This window comes from Sordaria macrospora, chromosome 5, assembly GCF_033870435.1.
Source record: "Sordaria macrospora chromosome 5, complete sequence".
Classification (NCBI taxonomy): Eukaryota; Fungi; Ascomycota; class Sordariomycetes; order Sordariales; family Sordariaceae; genus Sordaria; species Sordaria macrospora.
In genome coordinates this window covers 580,997-594,491 of record NC_089375.1, presented here as the reverse complement: position 1 = coordinate 594,491, position 13,495 = coordinate 580,997, and the positions used below count along the sequence as shown (strand labels likewise).

General features: G+C 50.2%; 4 protein-coding genes across 4 annotated transcripts; all 4 read right to left on the bottom strand.

The window, feature by feature from the left end:
• Positions 1 to 3,842: 3,842 nt before the first annotated feature.
• On the bottom strand, positions 3,843 to 4,547 carry SMAC4_07245 (uncharacterized protein; the record flags this gene model as incomplete). Its single annotated transcript, XM_003344628.1, has 1 exon — positions 3,843 to 4,547. The coding sequence occupies one exon, from the start codon at positions 4,545 to 4,547 to the stop codon at positions 3,843 to 3,845; it is 705 nt and encodes a 234-aa protein (XP_003344676.1).
• Positions 4,548 to 5,415: 868 nt separating this feature from the next.
• Positions 5,416 to 6,828, bottom strand: SMAC4_07246 (uncharacterized protein; the record flags this gene model as incomplete). Its single annotated transcript, XM_003344629.2, has 1 exon — positions 5,416 to 6,828. The coding sequence occupies one exon, from the start codon at positions 6,826 to 6,828 to the stop codon at positions 5,746 to 5,748; it is 1,083 nt and encodes a 360-aa protein (XP_003344677.1). The 3' UTR covers positions 5,416 to 5,745.
• Positions 6,829 to 8,052: 1,224 nt separating this feature from the next.
• Positions 8,053 to 10,240, bottom strand: SMAC4_07247 (uncharacterized protein; the record flags this gene model as incomplete). Its single annotated transcript, XM_066090597.1, has 2 exons — positions 8,053 to 9,762; positions 9,832 to 10,240. The coding sequence occupies 2 exons, from the start codon at positions 10,238 to 10,240 to the stop codon at positions 8,300 to 8,302; spliced, it is 1,872 nt and encodes a 623-aa protein (XP_065947074.1). The 3' UTR covers positions 8,053 to 8,299.
• A 1,370-nt stretch (positions 10,241 to 11,610) lies between these two features.
• SMAC4_07248 (uncharacterized protein) lies at positions 11,611 to 12,505 on the bottom strand (the record flags this gene model as incomplete). Its single annotated transcript, XM_024655886.2, has 2 exons — positions 12,404 to 12,505; positions 11,611 to 12,314 (listed from the first exon to the last, which is right to left on the bottom strand). The coding sequence occupies exons 1-2, from the start codon at positions 12,477 to 12,479 to the stop codon at positions 11,611 to 11,613; spliced, it is 780 nt and encodes a 259-aa protein (XP_024511706.2). The 5' UTR covers positions 12,480 to 12,505.
• Between the last annotated feature and the right edge of the window lie 990 nt (positions 12,506 to 13,495).

The window sequence follows — 13,495 nt, the reverse complement described above, 5'->3', positions numbered from 1 at the left end:
ACGTGTCGGATCAAAGGTGCCTGCCATACCTCACGGTGTGTGATGGCAAGAGGGGGGGTGGCACCGTAGTGTTTCTTTGATGCAGTGAACCTTGGTAGCGTCCTTTTGTTTGATGATCGGTTCTCGGCAGATTGACGCCTCCGGTATTTCGTTCATCCAACTTGTCCCATCTGGAGGAGGAGTCGATATTTTGCGATTTACATTGGCATGTCCAACTGCGTGCGGTCCTTGAGTTGTGAATGCGGTGTCGCCATTGAATAAAGAGACAAGAGAAATGACGAGACCGACCACGCTCTGGAAATGGAGCAAAGGGGGACTGGGGGCCAACTCCCAAGATGACCGGGCGAAAGCCAAGTGCTTAGGCTGGTCTTGGTCTTCTTGGTCTTTCTTGACAACTTCCGGACTGGGACAAGTCGGCCGCGGGGCCTTGATGGGGCGAGATTCCAAAGAGAACGAAGGCTTGTCGTTGGATGACGGTGACATTGGTGGCTTCATCTGTGGCTAGTTTCATTGCATGCGGCTCTTGGCGGCTCCTTGGCACCTGCACCCGGTTGTAACCCGGTGGGCCCGGTCTCCTGGGACTCCACTGGACACCTGGTGCTCAACCACACTTGCGATCCACACCAAATGCGGGGAAGGGAAATTGGATCCATCTTCCCAACTTCCTTCTCTTTCGTGTCGTCGAGGGACAGCTCTTTCCAAGAAAGACCAAGAACACCAAGACTTCCAAGACCTCCCAAGCTTCTTGCTTATCACGGGCCGTCACTGATAAACATGGATTCCTATCACCCTATCTCGGACGCTTGTTTCTTAGGTGCCTGGAGAAAGTGGACTCGGTGGAACTCACAGTGGATCGCGATAACTGCCCTGCTCCCAAATCCACCAAATCCACAATTACGGAGTCGCCCGATAGCATAAGTCGACGACAGTTGATGATTGTCTTGTCGGACATCAACTATCAACAACTATATCGGCGACATCGTCTTGCCTCAAACAAAGTCCAAGACATTTCTGCGCCGAATTGCGGCCCGCAACCGTCCGAGAGTTTTCGGGTGCTTGTCTTTGAACATTGCCGTCCCAAGACCCACAGCCACATACCCAAGCATTTTCATTACTTCTGCCTCCCCGGATGCGCTTGGTTCATGATGTCAACTCCCACACCACCACCGAATCACCAAGAACAAAGGAAAAAACACCACCACTCGTCGGTTGAACGAGGCAGAAAGTAATGACAGTTCGGTACCAATTCCTATGCCGATATTCAACGTCAGCGGCACTATTCCGCTTGTCTCCCCAAATCACTAAGCCCGAAAGCTACCACACCTCGCACCCATTTCTCCAAATCCGAGTCAGTGTTGAGGAGGGGAGCTCGTGAGGAGGCGTCAAGTAACAAACTGGCATTTGGTGGTGACACCCGCGGCCACCCATCCTCACTCACACGTGTTCTAATGCCGCTTTGGTCAACACAACACCACAGCAAGTGCTGTCAACAACAGAAACAGAAGTCGGTTGCGCTGCGCTAACGGGACACTAACAATTATTGGGCTTGGATGCGTCGACACTTCACTTTCCTTCCTCACTTCGTTGTCCAGTTCATTTCCGCATTGGTTCTTCGGTATTGTTTCCTTTCGGAAGTCCGAGGGATCATTTATTTACCGTTCACATGTCCCATTTGCCCTTTGTCTCTCCTGACCGGTTACATGCCCCATTGCCGATTCGTTAGCACGTATCAACCACCACCATGAATGCGAAGACTAGCTACACAGTACAGTAAAGACCCCTGTTTCTGCAAGCACCCCCTTCTGCAAACCCATACAAAGTTACCTAGTTAGTGCATCACTTTTGGCGGCCGCAATTCCCAGTTTTGTATGCAAGTGAGGCCCCAGTAACTGCAAAATGCCTAGTTAATGCAAAAGGTTCTGGTCTCCCCCATAGTGCCCGGATTAGTTGCAGAAACAGGGGTCTTTACTGTACACCAAAAATACCCCATCAAGCACCCATTCCTGCCCAGAGTTCAACGTCCAAAAGGTCCAAACAGCCCATATCCCCGGTGTGCCGCGGTACGCGCGAGTCAGGCCGATCAAGCCAAGCATGGCTATGTTACTTATCCCCCCACGCCAGTGGACGCGGCGCCAAGTAGTAGTCAAGTACGGAGCCATCGCCAAGTTGCTCCAAGACCGCTACTACTTGTACAAAGGTGTTGGCTGTTCACAATTGGGGCATGGGAGAATGCTCGAAAAGGGGGAAATGATGGACAGATTCGGCGGCATGGTGCTAGGCAACTGGAACTGTGAATACCCTACCTACTCAACCATATTGTTGCCCACTTCGTGCTAGTGCTCGAAAGCTCGAGGTCGTCGTCGCTGGTCGCCGAGTTGTCGCCCCCTTTGCCCTTTCCCCTTTCTCTTTACAGTCGAGAGTCGAGACAATGGTACAATATGGTAATTGCCCGTCACGCCATCTGCTTTTGAAAAGAGTTCATGTGCTCGATATCACCCCACTAGTCAGTCCATCCTGCGAGCCTTACAATACTGAATGAAAGTGTGTTGACGGTCTCGCCTCAACAATCACTCGGCGTGTTCACAAGTGTGTTCTTCAGCTGTTTAGTGATCCAGCACCAGGACGATAGTATTGTGCGCCTATTGATCCCATGAAGGGTCAAAGGGATGGTACGACCTCAAGGTGCTTCCATTGTTTCTAGAAACATATGATTGATCGATGGAAAGACCGGTACCGTGGAATGGCACAAGAACTCGAAAAGGGTAGGGATTATCTACATACCTGCGACCTCGTACCTGCATCTGTCTTCGCTGCATCCGCCCTGTCACTGTCACTGTCACTGTCATCGCGACAAACAGCCACGAGTGTCCAACCGAGATCTGTATGTATCCTTGATCGGTACGTGTAACCCTCATCTCTCGCCATAATGCGCAGCGCGCATTATACGTACCCAAACAAAACCCTACCTACCTCTTGCCCAGCCCATCTCTCGTTCTAGACAAAATTCGAACCGCCAGGTTCCCTTCGGTTTCCTAGTTCCTCTATCTGGCCTTTCCTATACACCTTGCATACATGCACCAAATTGACCGCCTGGTCGTCGTTGGGATCAATGAGCTTGAGCCAGGGGGGTGAGGTTACACTGCCGCATCTCAAGTCTCAACTGGACATGGAAACCTGGAAGCATGGAAGGAAGCATGGGTTCACATAGGGGATGGGAAGAAGCATGTGAACACCTTCCTTATCTCTACACTGCTACACTGCTACACGAGCTGTCAGTCTGACATGCCCTGGCCAAGGGACCGAGTGAGCCAGGGACGGGACTCTACCTGGTACATAAAGGGAGAGTGGACCCCGAGATGCTAGAATCCTTTGGCTCTTTGATCGTCATGGGTTACGACATTTGCCGTTAGTAGCGGATTGACATTACTAGAACTGATAATATCGAACATTGTTGTTAAATGTCTCAGAAGATGAGAGTAGAAGCAGATTATATGTGCTTCTATAAAAACGAGATGGGGAAATGGTTTTCCCTCACTTCCGGACGGCGTGTAAAAACACGACCAAGACAAGAACAGAGAAAACGGCTAAGAGGCTCGATCCGGCTCATTCATCATCTTCGATGCTGGACGAAGGAGATCAAGAAGAATGAAGGGTGGTTTCCTGGCAAGAAACAAAAATTCTTTTTACAGAAAAAGGGCCATGGCCAGAGACGAAGAAGAAAAAATGACCAAGGAAAAGAAGAAGAAGACTCAAACAACAAATCGTCTCCTCCCCTCTCCTTCCTTCCCTTCATCTACCTTATATCCAACATCCCCCAGCACCTGCCTTTCCAAATCCAACTCCTAATTCTCATCCTTATACCCCTTAGCCCTATACAGCCCCCACCGCATGCCGTACTCGTCCCCCTTAAAGTGGGTGCTCGGGCACTGCGTATCCCCATAACTGCCCACCTTCCCCTGCTCCTTCTTGCTCGCATACTTATCGATGCTCTTCTGGATCCACTCCGAGATGTCCAGATCGCCAATATACGTCTGCAGCGCGGGCGGCACGCCATCCGTGCTCTCAATCCCCAAAGCACAGCTCTTGTGCGACACCAAAGTCCGCTGCGAGCCCGTCATGTATCTCCATGTTCCCCCCTTTGGGGAAATGTTCTGGATGATAATCTTGCAGTCGTCCACCCAGGGAGAACCCTCGGACGTGGCGTTGAAGTAGCCCCCACCTTTGCAGAAGTCTTTGTTTTCGCGCTTGATCTTGGATGAGGCGAGGCCGGTGGTAATGGGCGAGGAAGGGTTGGGGGTGCGTTTGTCGGCTGCTGGGAGGGGCGGGAGGGAGGAGAAGAAGGCAATGGCGGGGTCGTCGGGGTCGTTTTCGTCGGAGGAGGTGTGGTAGATGATGCCGTCGCCGTCGTCGGTGGGGCCTGAGTTGTCGTCGGCGACGTCGACGGAGGAGGCAACGACTACGGGAGAGGCGGTGGGGGCGGCGGTGATGAGGGTGAGGAAGGTAGAGGAGGTGAGGAAGAAGGTGAGGAAGTTGGTTGGGAGCTGCATGTTTGCCGTTGATTGAGTTTGTGGTTCTTTTTTTTGGTCTTTGGTTGGTTTCTTTGTCTGTTCATCAGGGTTTGGGTGTCAAATGAGTGTGTATCGTCCGGTGAGTTTGGACGAGGATGTTATTCAGCCGAATAGACCATTCTCCTGGGAAAAGGAAAAGGGAAGTTCTCGTCAGAGGGTTTTTATCTTTGCGCAATGGTTGAAGGGATTTTTTTTACATGGCCTTTGACTCGAAGTTCTTAGGATTGTTATTATTTTTGGGCAAGGGGGAACTATGGTAAGAGCGGCATGGAGCGGGACGAGAGGCGGGTGGCTCAGGGGGTGGAACAAAGAGTTCTGTGCGACGAGTTGGAGGTCCATTGTTTGAAATCCAAAGCAACACTTTCTGGGCGTTGGTGCGAGTGATCAGGTACCGTGTCTTGAGATTGTGTGATTAGAATTTACATTTGGGTTGGATGTTAGTCAAGGGAAAGGTGGGTTTTTGGCGATGGTCATGCTTTGGTTACTGCGGATGGTTGTGATCATGTCCAGATAATGCGGCATATTCAAAGTCCTATTCGAACAGAACGTCATGCAAGCTCCGACTGACCTCAACATGCAATTCGGCTCCAAGGTCTCGTTCTTTCCTTGTGGCAGAACTTCCTTCCCGTGTCGTGAGATTGAAATTTCCACTCCGAGGTGCGTTCGGCATCTGCTGGATTCTTGGAGGATGGTACGAACGGGGTCCTTCCACTCACTACCTAAGCATTCGGTCAATAGAGTGAGGAGATGGTATCAATAACAATTTACCGATACTGCACCTCAAACTACATGGAAAAGACAAATCAGTCAAGTTGCCCAAAAGGAGTCATTAAATTTGTGGTAAGCGAATACGATCATCTCAATTATCCCAAAGAGGTTGTCTAACACCTGAAGCTACCTACTAGGTATGAAGCAAAGAACCAGAATATGAACAACAAAACAGCAAAAATAATGACAGACACAAGGAAAGTGTTGACAGGTAAATAGATCCTTCCATTCTTTCTTTCCTTCCGATTCTCAATTCCACCCACCTTCCCTTTTCCCACCTCACCTTCGCGTAATGGCATCAACCTTTACTCTTGCCATTCGTTCCCAAACTCCCACCCGAATCACGAAATCCTTCCAGCTTCCCCCTTCGGCAGGTAGGTAGTTCTCCGAGCAAGTAAAGTAAACTCACTCATCCCCTCGTCCCCATCCCCTCCCACCACTGCGGCTTAGCCCCCTTCAACATATACCCAAAATACACCAGATAGTGCTCGCTCTCTGTATTATCCCAACACTTGAACTTGCCTTCCAGCTCGAACCCCTGCGCGTAACTAAGCTGCTGCTTGCCTCCTGCCTCCTTAGGCATGTCATTAATGGCCTTGACCCCCGCCAGATATGTGCGCTCGATATCCTTATTACCAATCTTCAGCACCGTGCCGGGCGTGACCAGGGTGCCCGTCGTCCGCAGCGCGAGCTCGCACGTCTTGACACTCAGCAAGCTGTGCGCACCCTTGGACGCGCGCCACGTCCACGATCGGCTGCGCTGGATGGCGTTGGCTGCGATCATGATGCAGTCGCTCCAGATGGGCGAGCCGTAGGCTACGTGCTGGAAGACGTCGTAGGGCTCAGTGCAGAAAGTGTAGTTTTTTGCTGGGCCCATGTCGCGTTTTTGCGAGAGGGCAAGGTGTCGCTTCTGCTTCTCCTCCTTGCCAAACTGGCCACCGAAGTGCGGGTCGTCGTCGGGAGGGTGTTGGTAGTTGATGTTGATCTTTTCGTACCTGTCGAGGTCGGTGATGGGGATACAGCGGCCCGTGATGGTGACGTTGTCCTTGGGATCGAGGTAGTAGATGTCCATGCATGGTTCGTTGCTGGAGGCGGCGGCGTTGTCACCACCCTCATCGCTTCTTGACATCAGAGTGTTTTGGTATTGGTAGCTGGCTTGGAGGTCGCGGAGGGTGGGGAAGGAGACGCAGCGGTTTTGGTCAGGACCAGCTGTGGTGGCAGTAGAAGGGGACTGGTTGTTGTTGTACTTGAGGTTCACGCAGAGGTTATTTTCGTCGGCTGCTTTTTTTCTGGCGTGTCCCCCTTGGTGTTTCGCATTGTTGTTGGAGTCTTGGCCATTGGCGAGTTTGCTGAGTGGTACGCACTTCGTGATTTCTCCAGTCTTGATGTCAACGACATCGACGCAGCCGATGAGTTTAGGAGAGGGGTTTGCTGAGACCGTGACGGCAACGGCAATGACGGTGAGGATGGACCTCAGGTTGGTTGGCAGCATGGTGAGTTCTCTGTCTGTCAAATGAGTGATGTTCAAAAGATTGAAAGTGCTGACGATGGCTTGATCGAACGTCGGTTACATGGATTGAGGTACTAATAGGTCTTATACCAGGCCTTTCCGAGACACGATTTCTGCGAAACAAGGCGCTATTCAGGGTCTATTCAGGTCGGTTTCTTTCCACGCTGAACAATGGGTATTGACTCGTGCTAGGCAAACTCTCAAGTTTGGAAACAGGTCATTCTATCATCAACAAGCTATTTCTGTCCGAGAGGCAAAAGTCAACAGGGCCCGAGAGAAAGATGCGAAGGAAGGTTCAACTCCAGGAATCTCATGCACCTTCATTTTATTTTTCCTGCGATTGCATATGAGCAAACAGCGAAATTTTCCGACAACGGAGACGAACCGGCTTGCACGGATAGCGACAGCTAAGCGATGGGCAATCAGCCAATTGTCCCAATTCAACGACATGGATATACAAAGTGAACTCTCGTTTTTCTCTACATAGCACCATCACTCCACTCCCTACCGCTGGTGAAACGACATTCCATAAGCTTCTTTTGTGTTGCACTAACCTCCCTTTCCGCAATGTCATCCATGTTTGGCATTCTCGATGTTCGATTATAGACAGCAATTTCGTTTTTCCATTGTTCGTTTCTCCCGTCCTTTGTTATCGTGTCACATATCCAAGCCGCGTGGCAATCCTGTTCCTGACAAATGACCGCCTCCCTCTTCCTCGGCCTTTGTTACTACCAAGGCAACGTGACCCGCACTGCCTTCTGTGGGAGGATTGGAGTGATGTTGAGAGTTAATCCCACACCAAGATCTGTCGAAAGGCTTTCAGGGTCACCGGTTCGGTACCAAACAAGAATCCCGACAAAAACCGAGATGGATGCAAGGGAAGTACACTCTGGTGCTCGTGTGTTTGTTAGCTCGTTCGGGAAGAAACTCATGATAGGAAGCGTGTCAGGAAGATACAACGAACTTGAACATAGAATGTTCAAATATTCTTTTTTTTAATAAATTTGGCTTGTCTTCTTAATTTTTCGAATATATCTTTTTATCCTTTTTTAACATAATGAAAAAAATGAATAAACTGGTCGCGAATTATAGTACTTAAGCTTTATGAGAGTTTCCAGATTTGTCAGTCAGTGGTCATCATCGATACATGCATAGATCCAACAAGAAGCACGGTCAGAATAGAAGGAAATTGACAAACCAAACAATTGGCTGAATTCTAAAAACGCCTGAACTAGTTGTAGTTCAAGGGGATTTAACCCCCATGTCTCGCTCATGTCTCGCTAATGCTAAGTGCTAACCAACAAAATGAAACCAGTGAACCAAAATACCAAATCTGTACTGGACTGCGCTGACCAAATAACAACAACACTAATGAGGATACCCTTGACCCAGAGACGGAAAATAATCATCAGCATCACACATGATGCGTACCCTATGGGTGCCCAACTGCTGCTCATGAGTACTGTCTGCCTCGGAACAGACTCGGGGTGCGGTAGTCGAAAGCTTCGGGTATATCGTTCTCGACTTCCCAAGGCGTAAGCTCCCGGACTTCTGACCATACGTCTTCACAAGGCATGATCGGGATCGGGGGGGATGGTGGTCCAACAAGGGCTTTTTGTTTTGTTGGTGCTGAGCCTTTTTCGCTATCGTCGTGGTGGCTGCTGTTCTTTCTCTCTTTTCTCTCCCTCCGCCATGCGCGATGGAGAATGCGGATGTACTCCAGCTTGTGAAGATGCTTAAAGAATGTCATGGCCGCGCGTTCCATCTCGGCGTTGTGGTGTAAATAGGTGTGGCGAATCATTTGCCTGTAACGGTAACATGGCCAATCCATGGCATGATACATGTTATCATTCGCCTTGCCCTCGAAATCCCCCGCTAGCCACACATTACGGACGTCCTCGTGATTTTCTAGTAATAATACCATTGTGTACTTATGGTGGAGTGGTTGCCCTCGAGGTATCCGATCAATGAAACGGGGGTATTTCCCGTAGTGAGAAATGCATCTGCCAACTTCAGCTTCACACAGGGAGGGGAGCATCAGCTTGACCGATCTGAGATTGTCTATCCTTAACAACACCAACATGCTCATGATGTCTAGGAGGTCCATATGTTCAGTTGGGAGGATCAAGCCTGACAATGGAGGCAGAGTGAGGAGCCCAAGAGGACAGGGTCCATAATCGGTCGCATATCTCACCACCCGCATCGTGAGCGCTTGTTCGACGGTGTACCCCAATGTCCAATCCGCGCCATATGGTCCCCCATATGGTCCCCACCAGTACCATATGTTGTATGGTAAGGAAAGCTTTCGCAGTCTTGGGAGATTAGATCGATTTATCAACAACCGGGCTGCGGAAATAACAAACTGTAAGGATGTCTCATCCCCAAGCAGGGGATATTCCAGATGGAGTTCAACAAGGCCTGATAGCTTGAACAAATAAGATAAGTAATGATGAGGAAAGTCGTCCAGCGGGGATTTCCCAAAAGATGGAGACTCTAACAAACAGCCGGGACCAAGTCTGAGGTATCGAAGGTGTTGCAATGGGGACCCCCCTGCGCTTTTGTAGGCGTGACAAAGCATTCGCATCATCTCACCCCCCTCCTGTGAACGTGCCTTTCTGTTTGGGCCAATTCTTGAGTCTGGCGGTACCGAAGGCAGCTCATCATGGTCGGAATAGGCGCCCCAGACGCGTTCATTCACAGTCGAGATTTCGAGGCACCGCAACTGTTCCGCGCTTTTCAGTAGCAATACTAACGGCAGAAGACATGGTGAAGTCGAGAAAGAACGAGCGCTTCGATCGGGTTGGAGACCGTGCAGGGCCAAAATGGTAAGGCAACGAAAACTGAGGTTAGGAATGACGTGGTATTTTAGGCCGAGCACCATGGACATGTTTACTTTGAGGTTTTCGTCCACTTGTACTGCGTTTTTGAAATAAGTGATCAGTATCAATGACATTTTCGGTACAAGGGGTTTTGCATGAAGCTCACCGTCTTCAGGAACACGTAAGACATGGCGCTGCCTTTCAGGCAGCGTGATCTTGATAGACTGTATGCCCGGGAAGCCCTCCTTGACTTCACGCATGTGGAGAAGTTTCAACACATTCAACCACAGGTGAAAACCATGGAATTCCAAGTGCCGGAGTTCCTTGGTTCCGCTGATAATTTTTCCGGTGGCCTCGTAGATCTCGTGGCATGACCCCAGGAGCTCAATATCATCGATGCCCCAGTCTTTTCGCAAGGAATTGGGAGCAGTGAAAGGTGTAGCGCTAGCAATCAACCGCCGTGATACGGTAAGTGATTTTGCTTTGGAGAGCAAACCAAAGACGCTCGTCCTCAGGGAGTCGCCGCCAGGGTAAAGGTCCTTGAGTATGTTGTAGTTTGGATCCCTTAACCCCATTGCGGTTCCAGGCAGAGTCATGAACCGAAAAAGGCGGTCCTTCACGGCTCTATTGAGGGCTTTACATGTAATGGAGACATTATTGAGATCCGTCGTGTCATTCAGATAATCGAAGATCATGTACATGACATTGTGAACGTCGAAGATGGGAGGTGTATTGTCCTCCAGGTTGTCGGATGGACCTGGAGATCCATTAGGGAGCATCGTGAGGATATGCGTGGGTAATAGATTGATATGGTACTGTGTTTATTATGGTGTTTCTGTGCTTGGTGATAACTTGTGGATGCTGTGATGATGATTGTTGAAAGACTGGTGGATAATTGTGCGCTTGGAGACGTCAGAGGGGGGAAATCGAAAGCTGTTGGCTGTTGGGGTGGAAGAAGTTTGCTGAGGTCTTCAAGTAACGTGGAACACACAAAGATGCAGCAAAGGCGGAAGGCACCAACGGCCGCAAAGGGAAGGAAGTCGTGAGGACTCCGCTCCTTCTTCCTGTGAATACGATCTGCCGTTATCGCAGGAAGTGTCATCTGCCAGAGAACCACTGTCTCCAACGGATTCACTCATGAGGAATTCTCCCCAACTCCTTCCCATGGAGAATGCCCGTCAACAAGTGCTTGCCGTGTCCATCATCTTCACTCTCCGTTCCTCCCACACCATTCTCCCGTAGCGATTGACCTGGACAGCCCAAGATACTTCGAAGCTGCGAGGAAAGTGTGCGATGATGACCTGAACCCCAACGTCACTACTTCCTTCGTAGGATAGGAAAGCGACACCTACTCAGTACTGCCTCCCGCTGAACAGACTGGGCGTGCGGTAATCGAACGCTTCCGGTATGTCATTCTCCACCTCCCAGGGACTCAGCTCGCGTGCGACTGCCTCTGTTCTTTCCTCTCCTTCCATGTCATGGTCAGTAGAGCATTCGTCCTCCTTCTTATTTTCATTGTCATCGGCGTCATCTCTCCTCGCGATCCGCCATGCCCGGTCCAGGATTCTGATGTATTCCAGTTTTCGAAATCGCTGGATGAAGTCCATGGCCACATGCTCGATTTGTAAGCTGTAGTTCAATCGAATGTGCTTAATGGCGCTTTTGCATGTCTCGTGGCGACTGTCTCCCGCTAGCCAAAGCTCGCGGAGGTTCCGAAGACGTCTGAAGCGCCAGCTAATCATGTTTATGTTCGATATGCAGGGTTGACATACGCGGCGATTTAACGACAGAGTAGGAAGTGTCGTTTTAAGAGATGCCATTGTGGTCATCTTTAGAGGACTGAGAAAAGCCTGCTCCAGTGGACACATGCTGTTTGTCGGCAGGACTGCCACCGGTCGTCATGGAATTTCCACATTTATGGAGCTGAGAAGTATCGGTATGATTCTCATCGTTGTAGCAATCTACTACTCTGAAGACGACATTCATCAAAGAAGCGGATAACAAGGTTTTGATTCAAGGAGGAACCCGAAAAGGATTCGGATACCACTTGCCAGGTGCAGCTATCAGCCCATGGCAATGTAAGCTTGCGCAAGCGGGGAAGCCGGTAAGGGTTGATCAACTTTCTCGACAAGTGGGTATTGAAAGCAAGACGAAGGGCCTCGCCCTTGTAAAGTGACCGTATTAGGCTTTCTGGGTGATGTGGACCATCTACATAGTCAGGATACTGTAAGTGCAGCTCTTCAATTCTCGATAAATCCAGCAGATCACCCAGAATATGCGCAGGATCATCACGATAGTATCCTGGGTCACGGTGCGGTGGAAAACATAACTCAAACCCGATTCCGAGCTTGATGTATCGCAGTTTCTCCAGGGCACTGCCTCCAGCTTTGCCATAGTCGCGACAGAATTCTTGCATCATTGCACCCCGCGAGCTTTTGGTGGCAGGCACACCGGCGCTGAGTTCGAGGCAACATAGATTTTGCGCACTTTTGAGCAATAACACCAGTCCCCGTAGTCTGGTTGGTGGCCGACCCTTATCAAACGGAAGGCCATGCAAGGCTAGAATGGTTAGATGTGGAAAGCTAAGAGGGGATTCTGGTATGATGTAGGTTCGATTTCCGAAAACAGACCAATATGGGGTTTCCAGGCCTGAGGCAACAGGATGTCAGGACATTTTCCACAATTAGAACGAAGTATGATTGCAAGGTAGAAGACTTGGAATGTATAAGGTAACTCACGTGGTAGGTATTCAGCCAAGGTTCTGCCTGTGGGCCCCAAGATTTGCCCCTGTCTATTGTCTCTACCGGCCTCCATTTTGATCGATCTGATTTTCGGAGCGCAGTCCCGCAAAGGCATAAACAGATGGACCAAGTTAGGCACACCGAAGGACTCAAACTGTTCAAGATGAGGTATGCGTTTCAAGTACCACCAAATGGTCTGGTACAACGGAAGAGCTTCGAATTTATGCCGTGCTGTTTTCTGGGTCCCGGGCGAGATGTGGGAAAGCTGCAATGTCTCTCGGAATACTTAGAGAGAGCGCATAGTCGGTAAAACCCCAGTCAATGCCGCAAGTTTTGTCGTGACTGTAGTCCGGGCTGAGTGGGTAGGCAAGAGACTTGGAAGGATCGGGTGTCGACACTTGGAATCTCGGGAAAATCAGACGCCGAAATAGATGGGGTCACACGGCAGACAAGCGAAACGCTTTTGAGATCTGCAGGATTTTGTAGACGACCCACGATCATGTCTGCGATCTGGGGCGTGAGGAGACTACGGGTGCTACGAGGTGTAGACATTGTCGGCCAAGTTCGGTGTTTTGCTGTCGGTACAGATTAGGGTGGCGAGCTTGCAGTGAAAAATGAAGATGTAGAGACGGCTGTGTCTAGGCACCCATCGGAGCCAATCTCAAGTCTGAATCATCCTTTGTTCCATCCGACTGCCCGCAAAGCGCGACAACGGAAATGGCTTGATTTTGAGAGTTGTCTAACGGAAGAGAAGGAGAAATGGAAACCAGAAGAGCCTCAACACCCGGAAGAGAGTTCCAGTGGGCAAGGCCAGTGAATGGCAGCTCAGGGCATGGGCTTCCAACATCCTTTCTTCTGCCCCCTCTTCAGTCTCGCTCACCCACATCATCGCCATCAGTTACCATCACCACCATCACCACCGTCACCATCATCACCACCTATCCTGCCTCCTCTTCCTTCTCCTTCTCCCCCTCCTTCTCCCCATCCTTCTCCCTCCACCACCCCCTCAACCCCCCTACAGCCCCTTTACACCACTCAATACTCCCCAAAACCTCCTCCCCAATCCACCACTTCCACTTGGCCCCTTCA